At 43.1% G+C, this 23,006-nt stretch overlaps 1 protein-coding gene across 8 annotated transcripts in view; it reads left to right on the top strand.

Moving 5' to 3' along the window:
- Positions 1-588: 588 nt before the first annotated feature.
- LOC115143320 (membrane-associated guanylate kinase, WW and PDZ domain-containing protein 1-like) overlaps positions 589-23,006 on the top strand; it is a 226,486-nt gene continuing 204,068 nt past the window's right edge. For 7 of the 8 annotated variants that reach the window (XM_029683607.2, XM_029683605.2, XM_029683603.2 and 4 more), the window contains exon 1: positions 590-1,398. In XM_029683607.2, the coding sequence (XP_029539467.2) occupies positions 1,101-1,398 (298 nt within the window). In that variant the 5' untranslated portion in view covers positions 590-1,100. Of the gene's footprint in view, positions 1,399-23,006 lie in introns of all 8 variants that reach the window. The other variant, XM_029683608.2, reaches the window with a different exon arrangement.

Below are 23,006 nucleotides of genomic sequence, written 5' to 3'. Positions count from 1 at the left end.
AGCCCAGGACCTCCACATTCGACTTCTTCATATGAGTGGGTGGGGGAGGCTCGCTGAGGCGTATTTCTGTCTGCAATTAAGCCCTTTTGTGGGGAAAAACGAATTCTGATTGGTTGGCCCTGGCGGCCAAATGGGTGGGCCTAAGCCCTCAACGGACCACCCATGGCTGCGCCCCTGCCCAGTCATGTGAAATCCATAGATTAGGGCCTAATAAATATATTTCAATTGACTGATTTCCTTATTTGAACTGTAACTTAGTAAAATCTTTGAAATTGTTGCATGTTGCGTTTACAGTTTTGTTCAGTATATAAAGAATTGGCCAAATAATGTATTTCTATACAAATGTACATATTAAAAATAAATACATGTATTTATTATATATGTCACGCATCAAAAATACATTTAAAAATGCAAAAATGATACATTACTTGGCCAAATTGTTCTATTTAAAATACTGTATATCCTAAAATGCATCCACAATATATGTTTTAAATTTTGTTTTTTCGTTTGAGGAGCATTAGGACCTTGTAATAGGTGAAGCCATTAGGCTTTCCCTCTGGACTCCGGAGGGAAACAGGACGCATGCGCTCATTTTACTATCAGCACATCCCGATCGCTACTGCACTCAGTGGGACGAAATGTAACAAAACACACGACAACGTTGTACCTGTTTAAAGGAGCCGTTGTGGTGCCACCAACCAAATCACCTATTATTCAAAGTAAAACCTTCATCGCTTTGATCTTGAACGGGAAATATTTAAAGTGGTTTCATAAAAAAGGAACTGAGAAAGGATTTGACAAGTGGAGACTATACGTTTGTGGCAGCGTTTACTCGGCAAAGATGTTAACAAGATGAGAAAAACAATACCTGTAAATTAAGACCAGCTGCTCAAGACGTCAATAGAAGTGGTCCATCAGACGAGAATGGCTTGATTTTGTTTGTGTGAACAATGAGCAGTTTTTGACAGCAGCACTCATGCTTCAGGGAAAGAAAAAGAAAGTTTGCTGCGTCTGATTTTGATATTACATTCTGAGACTCGTTTTGTTGTCTATATTGTTATTAGTCGGCAAGACCACCTGTTTGGTTTGGCATATTCACCATGGCCAAAGTGATCCAAAAGAAGAATCACTGGACCACCAAAGTTAACGAGTGCGCGATTCTCAAAGACGCTTCGGGTGACTTGAATGTACCATTGCTGGGCGGTGCAGAGAACGGAGAGTTCGCCTTCATCGGACAAGTTAACGAGGATATCGTTATTTACAAAAATGGAAAATTAACGGAGGGGGAGTTGATATTGGAAGTAGAGAACCTATCGATCTCTGGATTGCCTCTGTATGATGTACAAACAGTGATAAATAATTGCAAGGGTCCCGTCAGATTGAAAACAGTCAGACAAGGTAAGAGATGACACAGAAGCAGCAGCGTCTATAGCTCTTCATTCATCCATATGACGTGATGTATTAAAGTGGATGAGGCACACACAGGTTATCCAATAATTATGTCCTGATTCATTTACAACTTTTCAGAATCCCATTTAAAGTTTTAGTTCTGTCAGATGTACATCCTCATAAAATGTATGACCCTGTTGTCCCCACCCACGAATGGACATGTATCATTGCTGCAGTTGTAAATGTGTATATATTATTGTTATTTTTTACTGTACCCTGCCTGTGATTACATCTGCAATATCAGCAGACAAACAGCAACTCTGGCCAGTGGGAACTATTCATGGTCAACTTGACTCGGCCTGGCCATATAGTTTGACACTAAGCCAGTGTGACCGGAAGCCAGTGTGTCTTGCAGGCTTGTAGGGATGAGAGTGTTACTCTGGGATCTGACTGATTTCAAAAGTTTGTCCAAAGAGAGAAAAAAAATCACAGAAAGAGAAAAAAATAAAAATAGCAAAACCAAACTCTTTTTACACTTCTATTTGCTTTATACATGCTGAGCACAACAGCCTACTTTGTTGGCACTGATGGGAAACCTGTACATTAGCATGGCAGTTCCATACCTCAAAATCCCAATTCAACACATGGTTCTAGTTATGCTGAGTCTCCTCTATCTTTTCGGAAGACTGACAATCCTACCCATGTCCATAAATTACTTGAGACAATTATCAAGAATCTGGCCAATCAGCCCACACTACAGTCCCAGTGCTCCACCTGGCCCATTTACAGATCCTGTCTGGAGGTGGGGAGGAACGGAGGGGATGCCATGGCGATACACTCACATGACCATATTCTGTTTCAGGTTTTAATAATTTACGTTGTCTGGGAATGTTTCTCCCTAATCAGGCTTAATTGGGAAAATATTTTTGGCAAAGGGCCATCTAACCCATATTCAGTTGGTTCAAGGCGTCTGTCATTTTCACACAGTTTACGGAATGGAAAAGCAAAAGACTGCTGATTAGGCTATTGTCCATCAGGTCGTGAAGGTTTCTGCATCATCCCTGGAGTTCAGGGGACAGGTCGGGCATAGCATGTTTGAGTGCTGATTGAGGCATTTTAATAACAACCAACAGTTTCTGTGTGCTATTGTTGTGGGAGGGATTACAGTACACACGCATGACACTGAGCTGCCACTGTGTACTACATACCATTATGTGGCCATGCTGCTGTATTGACACAGTCAACTTGATTATGTAATTGGTCAAAGTTTCGAAATCCATTCCCACACTCTATACTGTGTATATTTTACAGGTCTCCCGCTGTATATCACAAAGAGAGACATGTCTTTGATTGACATTTCCTATGTAATCATTTGTCTGAGGCTGTGAGGTATCTAGTCTGAACACTAAACTGTATTTGAGGGAAATAGGTTGCAGATTAGATTATTATCACTATGTCCAAGGTTATGATAAAAATAACAGTTGTATGTGTGGTTGGCTCTACTCTGGTCTACATATGACAGTTATCAACATTTTCTCTACACCCCCCCCCACTTCCCATGAACACATACACACACACACATGCTACCTTGGGAGTGGATTCGTGTGCCAAGGCTCCCAGAGTGAATGCATGCATGTGTTATTGAGCATGTCCTTGTGTGTGTTTGCTGTATGATCAGTGTGTGGTGCTCCATGGGGCTTGGGCTGGGCAGACCAGGAAAACCTGACCATGCAGCATGGAAAATGGGGTCAGGGGTCAGGGAGGAGGTATCTAGTGTCTGGATCATGTCAGAGCACAGCACAGTGCAGGGTAACTCCATGTGATGCTGTTTAATCACTACACCGGGCTGGCTGACCCAGTCTCAGACACCCAGACTTAGCTTTCAGTCAGTCAGTCAGTCAGTCAGTCAGTCAGTCAGTCAGTCAGTCAGTCAGTGGGCTATACATCCTGTGATCAGTCAGAAGGAAAGGCAAAGCTACACTCAGTTAATTTCCATTTCCATTCAAGCTTTTTAAGCTTCATCAACATGATGAATGCCTGATGAACGATGCAGGCTCAGCAGATTTGAACTCTGTTGTAAATCCAGAAGGCAGGAGTTTTCCTTTTTTTAACAATGTGAGTATAGCTAGCTGTTCCTGTGGTTTCAATTTATAGCAGTGAATTAACTGGAGGTGGTAGGTGGAGAATGTGTCTCTTTGTCTTTGCATGTGGAAGCGTTTAGTAGTGGTGTGAATGGTCCGTGAAATGCTTTTGTCGAGGGATGGGTATCGTTAAGATTTTAATGGTTTTTCTACTCTTACCGATACTGCTTATCAGTCTTGTACTTACGGTATTCTTATCGATTCTTTTTGTTATTTTTTACGAAAGAAAATTAAACAAATTAAGAACAGAATTAACATTGCTTTATTTTCTGAAATGTCAAATAAATATACAATTATTTACAGCAAAAAAAACAGCAATGTTTTGAACAAATCACTATTATAGACTATAATGTTAATAATGATAATGTAAAATAAATGAAATAAACAATATTTTCCTGCAAAAGTAAAAACAGTGGTATAGAACAACACAGGTGGGGCCTGCAGGTAGGCTGCAGAAGACAATACAGTGGTATAGAACAACACAGGTGGGACATGCAGGTAGGCTGCAGAAGACAATACAGTGGTATAGAGCAACACAGGTGGGGCATGCAGGTAGGCTGCAGAAGACAATACAGTGGTATAGAGCAACACAGGTGGGGCATGCAGGTAGGCTGCAGAAGACAATACAGTGGTATAGAGCAACACAGGTGGGACATGCAGGTAGGCTGCAGAAGACAATACAGTGGTATAGAGCAACACAGCTGGGGCATGCAGGTATGCTGCAGAAGACAATACAGTGGTATAGAGCAACACAGGTGGGACATGCAGGTAGGCTGCAGAAGACAATACAGTGGTATAGAGCAACACAGCTGGGGCATGCAGGTAGGCTGTAGAAGACAATACAGTGGTATAGAACAACACAGTTGGGGCATGCAGGTAGGCTGCAGAAGACAATACAGTGGTATAGAGCAACACAGGTGGGGCATGCAGGTAGGCTGCAGAAGACAATACAGTGGTATAGAACAACACAGGTGGGGCATGCAGGTAGGCTGTAGAAGACAATACAGTGGTATAGAACAACACAGCTGGGGCATGCAGGTAGGCTGCAGAAGACAATACAGTGGTATAGAGCAACACAGGTGGGGCATGCAGGTAGGCTGCAGAAGACAATACAGTGGTATAGAGCAACACAGGTGGGGCATGCAGGTAGGCTGCAGAAGACAATACAGTGGTATAGAGCAACACAGGTGGGGCATGCAGGTAGGCTGCAGAAGACAATACAGTGGTATAGAGCAACACAGGTGGGGCATGCAGGTAGGCTGCAGAAGACAATACAGTGGTATAGAGCAACACAGGTGGGGCAAGCAGGTAGGCTGCAGAAGACAATACAGTGGTATAGAACAACACAGGTGGGGCATGCAGGTAGGCTGCAGAAGACAATACAGTGGTATAGAACAACACAGGTGGGGCTTGCAGGTAGGCTGCAGAAGACAATACAGTGGTATAGCACAACACAGCTGGGGCATGCAGGTAGGCTGCAGAAGACAATACAGTGGTATAGAGCAACACAGGTGGGGCATGCAGGTAGGCTGCAGAAGACAATACAGTGGTATAGAGCAACACAGGTGGGGCATGCAGGTAGGCTGCAGAAGACAATACAGTGGTATAGAGCAACACAGGTGGGGCATTAGGTGGGGCATGCAGGTAGGCTGCAGAATACAATACAGTGGTATAGAACAACACAGGTGGGGCATGCAGGTAGGCTGCAGAAGACAATACAGTGGTATAGAGCAACACAGGTGGGGCATGCAGGTAGGCTGCAGAAGACAATACAGTGGTATAGAACAACACAGGTGGGGCATGCAGGTAGGCTGCAGAAGACAATACAGTGGTATAGAACAACACAGCTGGGGCATGCAGGTAGGCTGCAGAAGACAATACAGTGGTATAGCACAACACATGTGGGGCATGCAGGTAGGCTGCAGAAGACAATACAGTGGTATAGAGCAACACAGGTGGGACATGCAGGTAGGCTGCAGAAGACAATACAGTGGTATAGAACAACACAGCTGGGGCATGCAGGTAGGCTGCAGAAGACAATACAGTGGTATAGAGCAACACAGGTGGGGCATGCAGGTAGGCTGCAGAAGACAATACAGTGGTATAGAACAACACAGCTGGGGCATGCAGGTAGGCTGCAGAAGACAATACAGTGGTATAGAGCAACACAGGTGGGGCATGCAGGTAGGCTGCAGAAGACAATACAGTGGTATAGAACAACACAGGTGGGGCATGCAGGTAGGCTGCAGAAGGACTAACAGTTCTTAGCAGTTCTTCTGGAGAAAGATCAACATTTTTATTTGACCTTTATTTTAACTAGGCAAGTCAGTGAAGAACAAATTCTTATTTTCAAGGACGGCCTAGGAACAGTGGGTTAACTGCCTTGTTCAGGGACAGAACAACAGAGTTTTACCTTGTCAGCTCAGGGATTCGATCTTGCAACCTTTCGGTTACAAGTCCAGCGCCCTAAACACTAGGTTACCTGCCACTCCGGCATATTTGCCTTCTCTGGCAGAAGTCGGGACTTCTCCTGGCTTATTGTGTTCCCTGCAGTCGAAAATACCCTCTCGCTAGGGGTGGAGGAGGCTTGAGCACAGAGGTAGCTTGTTGCAATGTTTGTGAGAAGTGGTAGAGTAGTTCTCTTCTCCCACCACCACATCACAGGATCTTCAGCCATGGGGATGGGAGGCACGCCTTTGTAGAGCTCGACCTCCAGGTAAACAGGCTGGCTGATGGTGAGGGACGAGGTGTCCTGTTGGATTGTCAACCTCAACTCCCTGTCCTCCTCTGAGAACAGCTCCTCCAAGGCGCTCCTCCAAGGCACTTCTCCAAGGCACTCCTCGTTTTGTTCTCCTTCTCCTTCAGACTCCTCCTCCTGTGTCTGGTGCTCTGTGTCTGTCTGCTCCGGCTCTCCCACAACCCTGGTGTTGCTCCTGTCACATTGGTCTCAACAGTTGCCTTCCTCAGTCTGTCCCAGGTAGCGTCACTCGGCCTCCCTTTAAATCTGGGGTCCATTGCTGTGGCCTCATGCAGGAAGGCTTGAATGTCCTCATCCTGATAGCGCTCAGAGAGGTTCTCCCACACCTCTCTTTGATGGTTACCACAAATGTTGTATCTTCATGCTTCATAGTGAAGTGATCTTCCAGTTTGTGGAGGATGGGTATAGGATGGGTATGATCTGTCCACAGGGGGCATTCTTTTCACATGACACATACAGTGTGGATGTATAGAGGATTCTCATGAGCTGGACAAACTCCTCAGCCTTATGGAAGTCCTCAACCTTCAGACGGTCCAGGTTGCTTTTTGCAGTCGTTGGTCCAATGCTGCTGCTTGGATGGCTGGATACTGCTCCATCAATCTCTCCATCATTAGATAGTTCCATCTGGTCTTGACATCAAGGATGAGTGAGTGTTGCGGAAGGCCTGAAACAAACAAAAAAACATGCATTTAATTACAGCACACTTGAATATTGAATTCAATTGTTAAATATGGGAATTTAAAAATAATACTTGAATAGATTGAATTGGCTTCTTACCAAGGAGCTGCTGCTTTTCCTTCAAGACTGTTTTGGACATCGAGGATCTCTTGAACCACACGACCACTGCTCTGATTCTGGCTGCTCATTTATCAATGAAAGTCATTTTGTAGATTTTATGCGCTGCCAGATACAATGTGTGTGCAAAGCATCCTATTTTTAGGATGTGTAGCCTCTTGATGACAACATCTATATTGCCAGCATTATCAACAGTCACAGCTACAATCTTGCTTGACTCCATCTCAAACTCTTCCAGAATGTCTGAGATCTCCTCTGCCACTACTTTGCCAGTTTGTGATTTGTACACTGTCCTGGTGTGGAAGACCTTCTGTTTTACACTGCCCTGGCTTGTGTACTGCACTGTAACCATGAGATAGTGGTCCTGACAGAGGCTGGTCCACCCGTCTGATGTGATGGCCAGCTTTGGCACGTCCTTCAGCTCAGTGATCACATTGGCCTTTTCTACACCATACCAGGTAGGAATGAATGTGTCACTGAGGTAACTTCTAGAGGAAGGGGTATATTTGGGGTTGAGTGCCTTGCTCATCTCCCTACAGTAAAAAGAAAAGGAAATTCAACACATGAAAACTGTCATTATTGAATTATTGTGTTGGTGTGTATTATATTGTGGAGTGATGGGACTAACATATCCTAAAAAAAGAATACAACTCAATATATACTGACAGACTGTTACCTAAAGCCCTTGGACTTCACAGTTGCAAAGGGGTGTATGTCTTTCACTATGACCTTGGTCACGGCTAGGTGGCACTCATTCACCCTCTCCTCAGTCATCCTCCCACTAGCTGCCAGCATGAAGGGGCTTTGGGCTGGTCTTTGGCTTGGACCAGCGGTATTAGATGGAGGAGTGGGTTGGTTCATTGTAGCTGCAACTTTAATGAAAATTGTGCAAAATCTTTAAATGGGTGATTGAATTTCTGAATGCACCCACAGCTATACAATCAGCTGGCTAATGGTTCCTTTTGTTAATGGAACCCATGTTCTCATAGTTAGCTCTGTGTGTGGGCTCCAGGCTGCTAGTATACATACCTAATGGGGATTGGGCAACGAGAGATAAACTACGAGCTAGGCAGTCGAAAACTGCATTTCTCTGCCTGTACATGATGCACTTTCCATAGATGTTTGGACAGATTACTCGGGTTCCCTCCCTTACAAACAAAAGTCTTGTTGCACTTGTGGCAACGAGCATTGTCAGCATCGACTCTGTGAAGTGTAACCACACTTTTGAATGTTTAGTTGTCTTCACCATCGTCACTAATTAAGAGCTGTGTGTGCGCGAAAGAGATCTCTCTTCTGGATTGGGAACTGCGAAAAACATAGACGAATGTCTTCATCTTATTGCAAATTAGAAACGGTTGGTGAGATAAAATGTGCAAGATCACGTTTATTTAGCAATAATAAATAGGAAATGTATTTTCTTAATTTCTCCAGTACCGAAAGCCGGACCGATAACGTCGGAGCTTATCGATACTACTGTCTTTCATAATTTAGCCCCAGGGCCCGTTTAAAACCGGGTTTCGGTACCCATCCCTACTGTTGTCTCTACAAATGTACAATCGACCCTCATTAATCCATTAAAGGGGAACACACTCTTTCTCCTGTCTCTCTCAAGTTGCCGGTTGTCCTTTTCTCCTACTGATTAGCTCAACTGGAGCCTCTTATGTTGAATGTGAATGGCTACCCTGGAGGTTGTCCTCCTTACACATCCTGGCTGTCAGACTGAGAGAAGGGCTTGTTTATTAGCCCTATAGGTGTCAGTGGGCTCTGGCCCTGGCCCTGTGATTCTCAAGGCGCTGAGGAGGTTCCTTTTCTCCAGGTATGGCTGGCCTTGGCGGAATGCAGAAATGTCAATGACCAGGGCCAAGGAGTGTATTCAGCATTCAGCTCAGACCTGTATTCAGCTCAGTTTCTGTATGATTCATTGTGGGTGTATGAGTGTAGGCCTATAACAAAGTGTGACGTAGTCAACATATACTTGGGTTTCTATGGCGATTGTTCTCATTCATCAATGATCCAGGTTAGTTACCAAGGAAGTGGGAAAACAGTGAATGGGCTCTCAGTGATGCTCCAGACTCTTTCTGCCTGAGTGATGGAACATATTGTGAATGGGCTCTCAGTTGTGCTCCAGACTCTTTCTGCCTGCCTGGATGGAACATATTGTGAATGGGCTCTCAGCGGTGCTCCAGACTCTTTCTGCCTGCCTGGATGGAACATATTGTGAATGGGCTCTCAGCGGTGCTCCAGACTCTTTCTGCCTGCCTGGATGGAACATATTGTGAATGGGCTCTCAGCTGTGCTCCAGACTCTTTCTGCCTGCCTGGATGGAACATATTGTGAATGGGCTCTCAGCGGTGCTCCAGACTCTTTCTGCCTGCCTGGATGGAACATATTGTGAATGGGCTCTCAGCTGTGCTCCAGACTCTTTCTGCCTGCCTGGATGGAACGTATTGTGCTCTTGAGAACCATTTAGATCCATTCTAATTCTGAACACATGATGTTGAGTACTCCCGTCAACAGCCTCTTCGTCACCGTGGTCATTCCTCAAGGAGGATACAGACGGTGGCATGCCCTCCAATCCTCATCCCGTTTCCTCTTTATTTCCTGTCTGAAGATGAAGTCACACATGTCTTGTTGAGCGGCTGAGATGTAGATTTCGAGCTCTGAGATATTATTCCCAGTTCTTCTTCTTAGCTTCTCTTCTCTAAACCATATCCCAACCATAGGATCACTTGACAAATATACTCATAAGGCCTCTGCTTATTCTCACATTGTCAATGTGGCTGTCATATCAGCATAATCCTATATCTGGAAGGTATTTCACAGTCAGTCGTTTGCAGTTCCACATTGTATATGGCGTCTAATAGCTGAGGAGTTTGGGTGTGAGCTTACTGTGAAGCCTTTGACCTCTATGGTAGATTTGATTTCATCTGTCCACTGAGCAGCGACATCAGAAGGGACTTGTATTCCACAGTCATTCTACAATCGCACACAATGTTCGTCAGACAGTTCATTTGACCAAACAAAGTTGTGTTCTTCACATCCAACGCATGCAGAAATCTGATAATGTTCATGCCTAGAGCCGAGCGGAGCAGAGGGTGACGCATGCTGACATGGTAAAGACCTCTTGTCAGTTCTGCTTTTGTTTACGCTTATGAGATGCAGCAACAGCATCTCGCCAACAGGCATACTGTTACCAGGAAGTCAACTGATATGAGCTGAGGTAGATGTTCTAGTCTTGTCTAGAGAACGATATCCAGACGTTATTGGCCTTGTGTAGTCTATTGGCTATTGGGCCTTCTCTCTACATAGCAAAGCTGCTCCTATGCCAGCTGCCACTCATAACATGATGCTTAGATATTAGATAGGAGCTAATAGCCAATGTAGCTAGCTGATGTAATAGCCGATGTAGCTAGCTGGTGTAATAGCCGATGTAGCTAGCTGGTGTAATAGCCGATGTAGCTAGCTGGTGTAATAGCCGATGTAGCTAGCTGGTGTAATAGCCGATGTAGCTAGCTGGTGTAATAGCCGATGTAGCTAGCTGATGTTGTTTTTTTGAACATGCACCATTTTCGGCAACAAGCCATCTGACTTGCGGTGTGAACTATTTACTGGTGTGCTGATCTGACCAGCCACAATTGTATCTGTAAATTGACAATTGATCGTTGGATTAGATGACTGTCGTAATAGGGAAAGAAGGAAGTGTTTCAAAATGCCTAAATTAAGGTTGGCAATAGGTAAAGCCACCTAAGAATCTTCCTGCAAGTTTATGGACCGAGAAATCTGTAGATGCGTGTGTGCGTTCTCACTTCTCAAACTATGGGCAGATTTGAGTCATTCAGACAATGTGCATGATCGTTTCATCTTTTTTCCTACCCTCGCTCTCCTTGTTAGATACTATACATATTTATGGCTTGGTAGCACATGTCATCAACATTGAGCTAGTTCTCATAGTAGCAGATGTGAAAGGGAGCGGAGTTACAGTCTCGCTCTATTCACTCGTAGTACTAGGATCCCGCCCATTTCTTGACAGATAGCTGAACTAGCTAATTGAGTTGTTAAGAATTTCACCCTGGCAGCTGAGTTGTTCTGAGATGAATCCCGACAGCAGAAAAAAGCAAGGTTTTCCCAATCACGGAAAAAAATACTTGTTTCATAGGCATCCGTGATCACAAATCATGTTACTTTGGACCCATTTGCGTTGAATAGATATTATTCTATGATGACCTTCCATACAGGTGTGACATGCTGGAGCGATGCTCCTATGCAGATGTTGATCAGTAAGCTAATATAAGTCCCAAATGGAAAGTAAACCGATTGGCATCTGTAGCACCATAGACTCCACTCATCAACCACAATAAGCCCAATCCCTTAATGCACACGTTCCTATTGAATATGCCTAACTGTATTGTGAGTAGGCCTATGCCATCTTAATTTACCCAGTTTATCAAGAGATTTACCAATCAAATAGGATTATTACCATTATGTTGTTATGTTGTTGGATTGTTTTTATGATTTAGATTGATGCATTAATCCATACATGAATGTCTCTGGGAAATTTTGTCATTCAAATTTTCACATGTAAATGATATTGAATATCGGCCTAAAATGTCAGCCATCCTTGACCTCCAGAAATCAGTATCGGCATCAGCCCTGCATTCAGTTGTGCAACTGACTAGGTATCCCCTTTCCTTAAAATATCCATATCAGTCATTCTCTAGTCTTGGCAGCATGGACGTCAGCAATGAGTACGTTTACATGCACAGTAATAATTTGATATTAAACTGATTATGGCAGTAGGCAGATTATGCAATAGTCATATAAACACCTTAATCCGCTTATCTTAATCGGCGTAAGATCAATCATGCATTGGCACAAATCTCTGCGTAAACCATGCCAATCATTTCAATGCAAAGTGTGATATTTATCCGTATGAAAGTTTGCTTGAGAGTGTGGGTAAATGTACGCACAGCCATGACCATGCATGTGCACAGTGCCAAGTGCTGGGATAAGAGAAGTGTTTGTTGAGCAAAGAATAGGGAAATTCACTTCATGTACAAAACACCTTTTTATGACAGACTGACCAGGTGAAAGCTATGATCCCATATTGATGGCGCCTGTTAAATCAACTTCAATCAGTGTAGATGAAGGGGGAGGAGACAGTTTAAAGAATAATTTTCAAGCCTTTTAAGAGACAATTGAGACATGGATTGTGTACAGTGCTTTCGGAAAGTATTCAGACCCCAATACTTTTTCCACATTTTGTTAGGTTGCAGCCTTATTCTAAAATTGATGAAATTGTTTTTTTCCCTCAACAATCTACACACAGTAACCCATAATGACAAAGCAAAAACAGGTTTTCAGTATTCAGACCCTTTACTCAGTACTTTGTTGAAGCAGCTTTGGCAGCGATTAAAGCCTTGAGTTTTCTTGGGTGTGATGCTACAAGCTTGGCACACCTGTATTTGGGGAGTTTCTCCCATTCTTCTCAAGTTCTGTCAGGTTGGATGGGAAGAGTTGCTGCAGGTCTCTCCATAGATGTTAGATCAGGTTTATGTCCGGGCTCTGGCTGGGCCACTCAAGGACCTATAGAGACTTGTCCCGAAGCCACTCCAGCGTTGTCTTGGCTGTGTGGTTAGAGTCGTTGTCCTGTTGGAAGGTGAACCATCCCCAGTCTGAGGTAGAGGTCGACAGATTATGATTTTTCAACGCCGATACCGATTTTTATTTATTTATTTGTAATAATGACAATTGCAACAATACTGAATGAACACTTATTTTAACTTAATATAATACATCAATAAAATCAATTTAGCCTCAAATAAATAATTAAACATGTTCAATTTGGTTTAAATAATGAAAAAACAAGGTGTTGGAGAAGAAAGTAAAAGTGTAATATGTGCCATGTAAGAAAGCTAATGTTTAAGTTCCTTGCTCAGAACATGAGAACAAATGAAAGCTGGTGGTTCCTTTGAACATGAGTCTTCAATATTCCCAGGTAAGAAGTTTTAGGTTGTAGTTATTATAGGAAGTATAGGACTATTTCTCTCTATACCATTTGTATTTCATTAACCTTTGACTATTGGATGTTCTTATAGGCACTTTAGTATTGCCAGTGTAACAGTATAGCTTCCGTCCCTCTCCTCGCTCCTCCCTGGGCTCGAACCAGCAACACATCACAACAGCCACCCTCGAAGCAGCGTTACCCATGCAGAGCAAGGGGAATAACCACTCCAAGTCTCAGAGCGAGTGACGTTTGAAAAGCTTAGCGCTCACCCCGCTAACAAGCTAGCCATTTCACTTCGGTTACACCAGCCTAATCTCGGGAGTTGATAGGCTTGAAGTCATATACAGCGCAATGCTTGACGCACAGCGAAAAGCTGCTGGCAAAACGCACGAAAGTGCTGTTTGAATGAATGCTTATGAGCCTGCTGCTGCCTACCATCGCTCAGTCAGACTGCTCTATCAAATCATAGGCTTAGTTATAACATAATAACACACAGAAATATGAGCCTTAGGTCATTAATATGGTCGAATCCGGAAACTATCATCTCTAAAACAAGATGTTTATTCTTTCAGTGAAATACGGAACCGTTCCGTATTTTATCTAAGGGGTGGCATCCATTAGTCTAAATATTCCTTTTACCTTGCATAAATATTCCTGTTGCATTCAATGTTATGTCAATTACGATGAACGCAAGAGATGTGACACAATTTCACCTGGTTAATATTGCCTGCTAATCTGGATTTCTTTTAGCTAAATATGCAGGTTTAAAAATATACACTAATGTGTATTGATTTTAAGAAAGGCATTGATGTTCATGGTTAGGTACACATTGGAGCAACGATACGCACCGCATCGATTATATGCAATGCAGGACATGCTAGATAAACTAGTAACATCATCAACCATGTGTAGTTAACTAGTGATTATGATTGATTGATTGTTTTTTATAAGATAAGTTTAATGCTAGCTATCAACTTACCTTGGCTTACTGCATTCACGTAACAGACAGTCTCCTGGTGGAGTGCAATGAGAGGCAGGTGGTTATTGCGTTGGACTAGTTAACTGTAAGGTTGCAAGATTGATTCTCCCGAGCTGACAAGGTGAAAATCTGTCGTTCTGCCCCTGAACAAGGCAATTAACCCACCGTTCCTAGGCCGTCATTGAAACTAAGAATGTGTTCTTAACTGACTTGCCTAGTTAAATAAAGATTAAATAGAGGTGTAAAAAAATAGAAAAATAAATAAATCGGGCCAAATGGGTGTCCAAAAATACAGATTTCCGATTGTTATGAAAACTTGAAATCGGCCCTAATTAATCGATTATTCCGATTAATCGGTCGACCTGTAGTCTGAGGTCCTGAGCGCTCCCACCTTTCTGTTTTCTTTACCTTTAATTACGCTTAGACCAGCGTCTGGTTACACAAATCTCATTAGATTCTGCTGGTCGCCCTCCCAACAAACAAACGCACAAACACACACAAACAAACAAACACACACACACACACACACACACAGAGAGAGAGTTTCTTGGGGATTTGAGGACAGGCCTGTCCTGATTTAAGAGGATTATATAGACATGGGTGTGTTTTCCACAATAGCCAGCAGTCTGCCAGCAGTTTGTGTGTTTGCTCTGGTGTGTGTCCCATACCAGACGAATAACCTGGGCACTGCTCTGGTGTGTGTCCCATACCAGACTAATAACCTGGGCACTGCTCTGGTGTGTGTCTCATACCAGACGAATAACCTGGGCACTGCTCTGGTGTGTGTCCCATACCAGACGAATAACCTGGGCACTGCTCTGGTGTGTGTCCCATACCAGACGAATAACCTGGGCACTGCTCTGGTGTGTGTCCCATACCAGACGAATAACCTGGGCACTGCTCTGGTGTGTGTCCCATACCAGACGAATAACCTGGGCACTGCTCTGGTGTGTGTCCCATACCAGACGAATAACCTGGGCACTGCTCTGGTGTGTGTCCCATACCAGACGAATAACCTGGGCACTGCTCTGGTGTGTGTCCCATACCAGACGAATAACAACCTGGGCACTGCTCTGGTGTGTGTCCCATACCAGACGAATAACCTGGGCACTGCTCTGGTGTGTGTCCCATACCAGACGAATAACCTGGGCACTGCTCTGGTGTGTGTCCCATACCAGACGAATAACCTGGGCACTGCTCTGGTGTGTGTCCCATACCAGACGAATAACCTGGGCACTGCTCTGGTGTGTGTCCCATACCAGACGAATAACCTGGGCACTGCTCTGGTGTGTGTCCCATACCAGACGAATAACCTGGGCACTGCTCTGGTGTGTGTCCCATACCAGACGAATAACCTGGGCACTGCTCTGGTGTGTGTCCCATACCAGACGAATAACCTGGGCACTGCTCTGGTGTGTGTCCCATACCAGACGAATAACCTGGGCACTGCTCTGGTGTGTGTCCCATACCAGACGAATAACCTGGGCACTGCTCTGGTGTGTGTCCCATACCAGACGAATAACCTGGGCACTGCTCTGGTGTGTGTCCCATACCAGACGAATAACCTGGGCACTGCTCTGGTGTGTGTCCCATACCAGACGAATAACCTGGGCACTGCTCTGGTGTGTGTCCCATACCAGACGAATAACCTGGGCACTGCTCTGGTGTGTGTCCCATACCAGACGAATAACCTGGGCACTGCTCTGGTGTGTCCCATACCAGACGAATAACCTGGGCACTGCTCTGGTGTGTGTCTCATACCAGACGAATAACCTGGGCACTGCTCTGGTGTGTGTCCCATACCAGACGAATAACCTGGGCACTGCTCTGGTGTGTGTCCCATACCAGACGAATAACCTGGGCACTGCTCTGGTGTGTGTCTCATACCAGATGAATAACCTGGGCACTGCTCTGGTGTGTTCATTGCTGTCCCATTCTCTTTCTTAATCCACCTTCTCGCTTTGTCTTCTGTCTCCTAATCTTTTCTTTTGCCCATCCATTCTCTCAATCTATTCTCTTCTCTCTCGTTGTTAACTGAGTGTGTGTGAATTGTAGATCACTGTGAACTAACTTGGCTGAATCCTTCTCTGCATGGCTCCCTAATTATATGGATCTTCATGGGAGTTATGGATTAGTGTGTGTTTCACATGGAATTGTAGTAAGTACTGTCAGTACTGACACTTGTTTGTCGCGATGGAGGGGAGGGGTGTTGACAAAAGGAAACAGAAAGAATGCAAACGTGTTTTACAGAGGAAGTGGAAGGTAATTCCACAGTAACGGAATTACGCGGAGATTCCGATTTTTCACTTTACAATATACGCCAAACAAAAAACATTTATTCCGAAGATTAACAAACCATACAACTCTATGCCCAAGGACTACTTTTATATGTTCTACTGATCATTTTACAAAAAGACATTTACTGGAAAAACTATACAGATAGAAAGTTTGATAACAGAGTTATGGTGAAATCTCCATCAGTTTTATTCTCGTACCAAACTTTATATCTGCACAGGTCTTCCTGTAAGTGTGTTTTGGAGAATTTTCAGTGTAAATTGTAAAAAGTAGTCTGTGCATAGAGTTGTATGGCTTGTTAAACTTTTAAGTCAATGGATTGTATTTGGTGTTCATTTTAAAGTGAAAAATCTGAGTCTCTGCATAATTAATTTATATTTTGATATTTTTGATTTAGAATATTTTGATCATTAATATGTTTATCAAAATCAAGTATTAGCACACTCTCAGAGCATATTCGACATTTACTCGCCACCCAAATGTAATTCAATAATAATCCTCAAGTATATTGATGCACACGTGCGTCAATCTAATTAACATAATAAAACAATCTCCAAAATCCATCAGTTTAAGCTAGAGATCTTTTTTTGCATTGGTGGCATCTCAATCCACCGCATCAGCCCACGTCGGCTTTCTGCATCTGCGGTGGAAGGTGGCCGAGCTACAGCGATGTTTGTCAGACCATGAGACATCCCGAAAATCGGTCTTCGCACAAACGTCTGTGGTCTACAAACTATTATGACCACTCTATGGAAAGGGGAGACTCTCATGAACATGATGGTGTTCTCTTTTTGCTCTACGACTCCCACAAGTGTCACAGGACTCTGTCTGAAGGTCACCCATACTAACGATGGAGGTAGTTTTATGCCCAAAAATATAAGGGGTTAAATATGTGCAAAAAAATTGAGTTTGACTACACACACTAGTATTGTACTGGTGGACCCCTGTAGACACACACTGGTCTGCTTTTCAACATAATCACCGTGGTACCTTGTAGCTCATTGGAGCAATGCTCAGAGTTTGAGTGGGACTATGTTTCAAGCAGACCACCATATTCCCTGTGCCCAAGAATACCAATGTAACCTGTCTAAATGACTATCACCCTGTATCACTCACATCTGTAGCCATGAAATGCTTTGAAAGGCTGGTCATGGCTCACATCAACACCATCATCCCAGACACCCTAGACCCATTACAGTTTGCATACCACCACAAAAGATCCACAGATGATGCAATCTCTATTGCACTTCACACTGCCCTTTCTCACCTGGACAAAAGGAACAACTGTGTGAGAATGCTGTATTTACAACACCTCAGTGTTCAACACCATAATGCCCTCCAAGTCATCACTAAGCTAAGGACACTGGGACTGAACACCTCCTTCTGCAACAGGATCATGGATTTCCTGACTGACAGGCCCCAGGTGATGAGGGTAGGCAACAAGGGGACCCCTCAGGGGTGCATGCTTAGTCCCATCGTGTATTCCCTGTTCACTCACGACTGTGTGGCCACGTACGACTCCAACACCATCATTAAGTTTAGCGACAACACAATGGTGGTAGGCCTGATCACCGACGACGATGAGAAAGCCCATGGGGGGAGGTCAGAGACCTGGCATCCAGGACCTCTATACCAGATGGTGTCAGAGGAAGGCCCCTAAAAATCCAGCCACCTAAGTAATAGACTGTTCTCTCTGCTACCGCATGGCAAGCGATACCGGAGCGCCAAGTCTGGGACCAAAAGGTTACTGAACAGCATCTACCTCCAAGCCATAAGATTGCTGAACAGTTAATCAAATGGCTACCCGGACCATTTGCATTGACCCCGCTTTTTGTTTTGCACTGACTTTCTTGCGCTGTCTCTATGCACACTCACTGGACTCACACACATATTACACTGACAGACACACACACACTGCATATGCTCACACCCGCATATTGTCACTCACACACTTTCACACTATCTATCCTGATTTCCTAGTCACTTTTACCGCTACCTACATATTACCTCAACTGTCTCGCACCCCTGCACATTGACTCGGTACCGGTACTCCTTCTGTATAGCCTCGTTATGGTGCTTTTGTTGTTTCTATTTTCTTTTGCAATTTTTTCTTACTTTTTAACTCTGCATTGTTGGGAAAAGGCTTGTAAGTAAGCATTTCACGGAAAAGTTTACACGTTGTTTTCGGCCATGTGACAAATACAATTTGATTTGTGTGTGTCTGTTCACGGTCCTCCCAAAGGCAGCAATCTGGGTCTACTTTTTAGAAAGCCGTGTTCCTCGTTCCTGTCTAGCATGGCCAGATAGTTAGCAGCAGCTCAGACAGTGCTGTGAACTGATTGGCAGTGATGATGCATGTCTGCTTCCGTGACGAATCTTGATAGGAGTGGAGGAACGGGGCAGATGCCATGGGTCAGGGCTGAAGGCGTCCCCGATGTGAAATGTGCTGTTCACTCTGTCCCTTTCAATCAATTGCTCTTCTCCTCCCTCAGCCAGACATGCCAGGAAAACAGCTCCCCTTCACAATGCCCCCCCCTCCCTGCCACTGTCCCCACACACACCAGCCACCTCCTTTCTAAGGGAATATTTGGTGCCTTTGGCTATGCATGTTTTTCTCAAGGTTCTTTGCCCACTTCCTAAAAAAACATATACAATTAGGTGAAACATTGCCTTCCTTGTAGTCTCTCTGCTTTTCTCTCTAAGAGAGAAATAGCCCTCTCTCCTCCCTCACAGTACAGTACCTCACCCTACACATACCCCTATGGCCCCTACACACACTCCTTTTAAAGGCCCTATGGAAACAATGATGTTATGACCATGACAGGAGTTCACATTCGCATGCATTTATTTGTGCTCTTAGTTTTTCCCTGACTAACCAGCAGAGAGACTGACAAGCTGAATCTAACAAACTGTGAAGCTGAGGCTTGTGACCAATCGCACGCTAAGCTGAACGCTTTAATGTGGGGATTTGTTTTTAGCTATGTGTTAGTTAAAATGATCATGCATAGAGTGGGGATCTGTTTTTAGCTATGTGTTAGTTAAAATGATCATGCACAGAGTGGGGATCTGTTTTTAGCTATGTGTTAGTTAAAATGATCATGCACAGAGTGGGGATCTGTTTTTAGCTATGTGTTAGTTAAAATGATCATGCACAGAGTGGGGATCTGTTTTTAGCTATGTGTTAGTTAAAATGATCATGCACAGAGTGTGGGATCTGTTTTTAGCTATGTGTTAGTTAAAATGATCATGCACAGAGTGGGGATCTGTTTTTAGCTATGTGTTAGTTAAAATGATCATGCACAGAGTGGGGATCTGTTTTTAGCTACGTGTTAGTTAAAATGATCATGCACAGAGTGGGGATCTGTTTTTAGCTACGTGTTAGTTAAAATGATCATGCACAGAGTGGGGATCTGTTTTTAGCTACGTGTTAGTTAAAATGATCATGCACAGAGTGGGGATCTGTTTTTAGCTATGTGTTAGTTAAAATGATCATGCACAGAGTGGGGATCTGTTTTTAGCTATGTGTTAGTTAAAATGATCATGCACAGAGTGGGGATCTGTTTTTAGCTATGTGTTAGTTAAAATGATCATGCAGAGTGGGGATCTGTTTTTAGCTATGTGTTAGTTAAAATGATCATGCACAGAGTGTGGGATCTGTTTTTAGCTACGTGTTAGTTAAAATGATCATGCACAGAGTGGGGATCTGTTTTTAGCTACGTGTTAGTTAAAATGATCATGCACAGAGTGGGGATCTGTTTTTAGCTAAGTGTTAGTTAAAATGATCATGCACAGAGTGGGGATCTGTTTTTAGCTATGTGTTAGTTAAAATGATCATGCATAGAGTGGGGATCTGTTTTTAGCTATGTGTTAGTTAAAATGATCATGCATAGAGTGGGGATCTGTTTTTAACTATGTGTTAGTTAAAATGATCATGCATAGAGTGGGGATCTGTTTTTAGCTATGTGTTAGTTAAAATGATCATGCACAGAGTGGGGATCTGTTTTTAGCTATGTGTTAGTTAAAATGATCATGCACAGAGTGGGGACCTGTTTTTAGCTATGTGTTAGTTAAAATGATCATGCACAGAGTGAGGATCTGTTTTTAGCTATGTGTTAGTTCAAATGATCATGCAGAGTGGGGATCTGTTTTTAGCTATGTGTTAGTTAAAATGATCATGCATAGAGTGGGGATCTGTTTTTAGCTACGTGTTAAAATGATCATGCACAGAGTGGGGATCTGTTTTTAGCTACGTGTTAGTTAAAATGATCATGCACAGAGTGGGGATCTGTTTTTAGCTATGTGTTAGTTAAAATGATCATGCACAGAGTGGGGATCTGTTTTTAGCTATGTGTTAGTTAAAATGATCATGCACAGAGTGGGGATCTGTTTTTAGCTATGTGTTAGTTAAAATGATCATGCATAGAGTGGGGATCTGTTTTTAGCTATGTGTTAGTTAAAATGATCATGCACAGAGTGGGGATCTGTTTTTAGCTATGTGTTAGTTAAAATGATCATGCACAGAGTGGGGACCTGTTTTTAGCTATGTGTTAGTTAAAATGATCATGCACAGAGTGGGGATCTGTTTTTAGCTATGTGTTAGTTAAAATGATCATGCAGAGTGGGGATCTGTTTTTAGCTATGTGTTAGTTAAAATGATCATGCACAGAGTGGGGATCTGTTTTTAGCTATGTGTTAGTTAAAATGATCATGCATAGAGTGGGGATCTGTTTTTAGCTACGTGTTAGTTAAAATGATCATGCACAGAGTGGGGATCTGTTTTTAGCTACGTGTTAGTTAAAATGATCATGCACAGAGTGGGGATCTGTTTTTAGCTATGTGTTAGTTAAAATGATCATGCACAGAGTGGGGATCTGTTTTTAGCTATGTGTTAGTTAAAATGATCATGCACAGAGTGGGGATCTGTTTTTAGCTATGTGTTAGTTAAAATGATCATGCATAGAGTGGGGATCTGTTTTTAGCTATGTGTTAGTTAAAATGATCATGCACAGAGTGGGGATCTGTTTTTAGCTATGTGTTAGTTAAAATGATCATGCACAGAGTGGGGATCTGTTTTTAGCTATGTGTTAGTTAAAATGATCATGCACAGAGTGGGGATCTGTTTTTAGCTATGTGTTAGTTAAAATGATCATGCATAGAGTGGGGATCTGTTTTTAGCTATGTGTTAGTTAAAATGATCATGCATAGAGTGGGGATCTGTTTTTAGCTATGTGTTAGTTAAAATGATCATGCACAGAGTGGGGATCTGTTTTTAGCTATGTGTTAGTTAAAATGATCATGCACAGAGTGGGGACCTGTTTTTAGCTATGTGTTAGTTAAAATGATCATGCACAGAGTGAGGATCTGTTTTTAGCTACGTGTTAAAATGATCATGCACAGAGTGGGGATCTGTTTTTAGCTACGTGTTAAAATGATCATGCACAGAGTGGGGATCTGTTTTTAGCTACGTGTTAGTTAAAATGATCATGCACAGAGTGGGGATCTGTTTTTAGCTATGTGTTAGTTAAAATGATCATGCACAGAGTGGGGATCTGTTTTTAGCTATGTGTTAGTTAAAATGATCATGCATAGAGTGGGGATCTGTTTTTAGCTATGTGTTAGTTAAAATGATCATGCATAGAGTGGGGATCTGTTTTTAGCTATGTGTTAGTTAAAATGATCATGCATAGAGTGGGGATCTGTTTTTAGCTACGTGTTAAAATGATCATGCACAGAGTGGGGATCTGTTTTTAGCTACGTGTTAGTTAAAATGATCATGCACAGAGTGGGGATCTGTTTTTAGCTATGTGTTAGTTAAAATGATCATGCACAGAGTGGGGATCTGTTGGCTGGCTCTGGAATTCCATCACCACTTAAAAATGTGCCACACTGCCACTCCTATCATAGGCCTCTCTTTGAGTGTTCAAATCCACACACACACACGCGCACACAGACCCACACGCATACGCACATACACACACAGCGCTACACATTATCTCTATCACTCTGCAGTGGAAGGCTTTATTTGTGTATGGGAGGAGGAGGTCTGGAGTTGCCTGCTCAGAACATGGCTGTATTTCTCTCCCTGCAGGTTTCAGCTGTATGTTAGCCAAAGGTTTTTACAGGGACTGTATAATGTTTTCTTTAGGTTTGGTTTTGCTTCTCATGGTGTGGATTAGTGATGACACTATTACTATACAGTGTCTGCTTTCAGTGATTGTGATGGAGAAGGCATTGCAAACTGATTCTCCACATCTTTGGCTTGTCCGTCTCAATTAACTTTCAGATAAACTCCCCAGCTGAGACTCCCAAAAAAAACAGTTTTTTAAAAGATTAACAAACCATACAACTCTATGCACAAGGACTACTTCAAACAATTTTTCTGATAACTTTACGAAAACACATTTACTGGAGGAACTGTGTAGGTGCAAAGTTAGTTAACATAATTTTTGTACAATCTCCCTCAGTTTGTGTCCACGTTTTTCCAATAACTCTGTTAAATATCTACTCCGAATTAAGATTCATCGATGTTTGCAGAAAGAATGGGGTGTCAGCTATGACATGAGGCATCGACTCTGAAAAAAATCTGTTTTGGTTATTTGCTTACTACAGTAATTGAAGTGGATTTACACCTGCTAATGCAATTGT

The sequence above is a fragment of the Oncorhynchus nerka genome, linkage group LG15 (genome assembly GCF_034236695.1).
Source record: "Oncorhynchus nerka isolate Pitt River linkage group LG15, Oner_Uvic_2.0, whole genome shotgun sequence".
Taxonomy (NCBI): domain Eukaryota; kingdom Metazoa; phylum Chordata; class Actinopteri; order Salmoniformes; family Salmonidae; genus Oncorhynchus; species Oncorhynchus nerka.
Note: the sequence above shows the minus strand (reverse complement) of the source record. Positions and strands in the feature narration are given on the sequence as shown.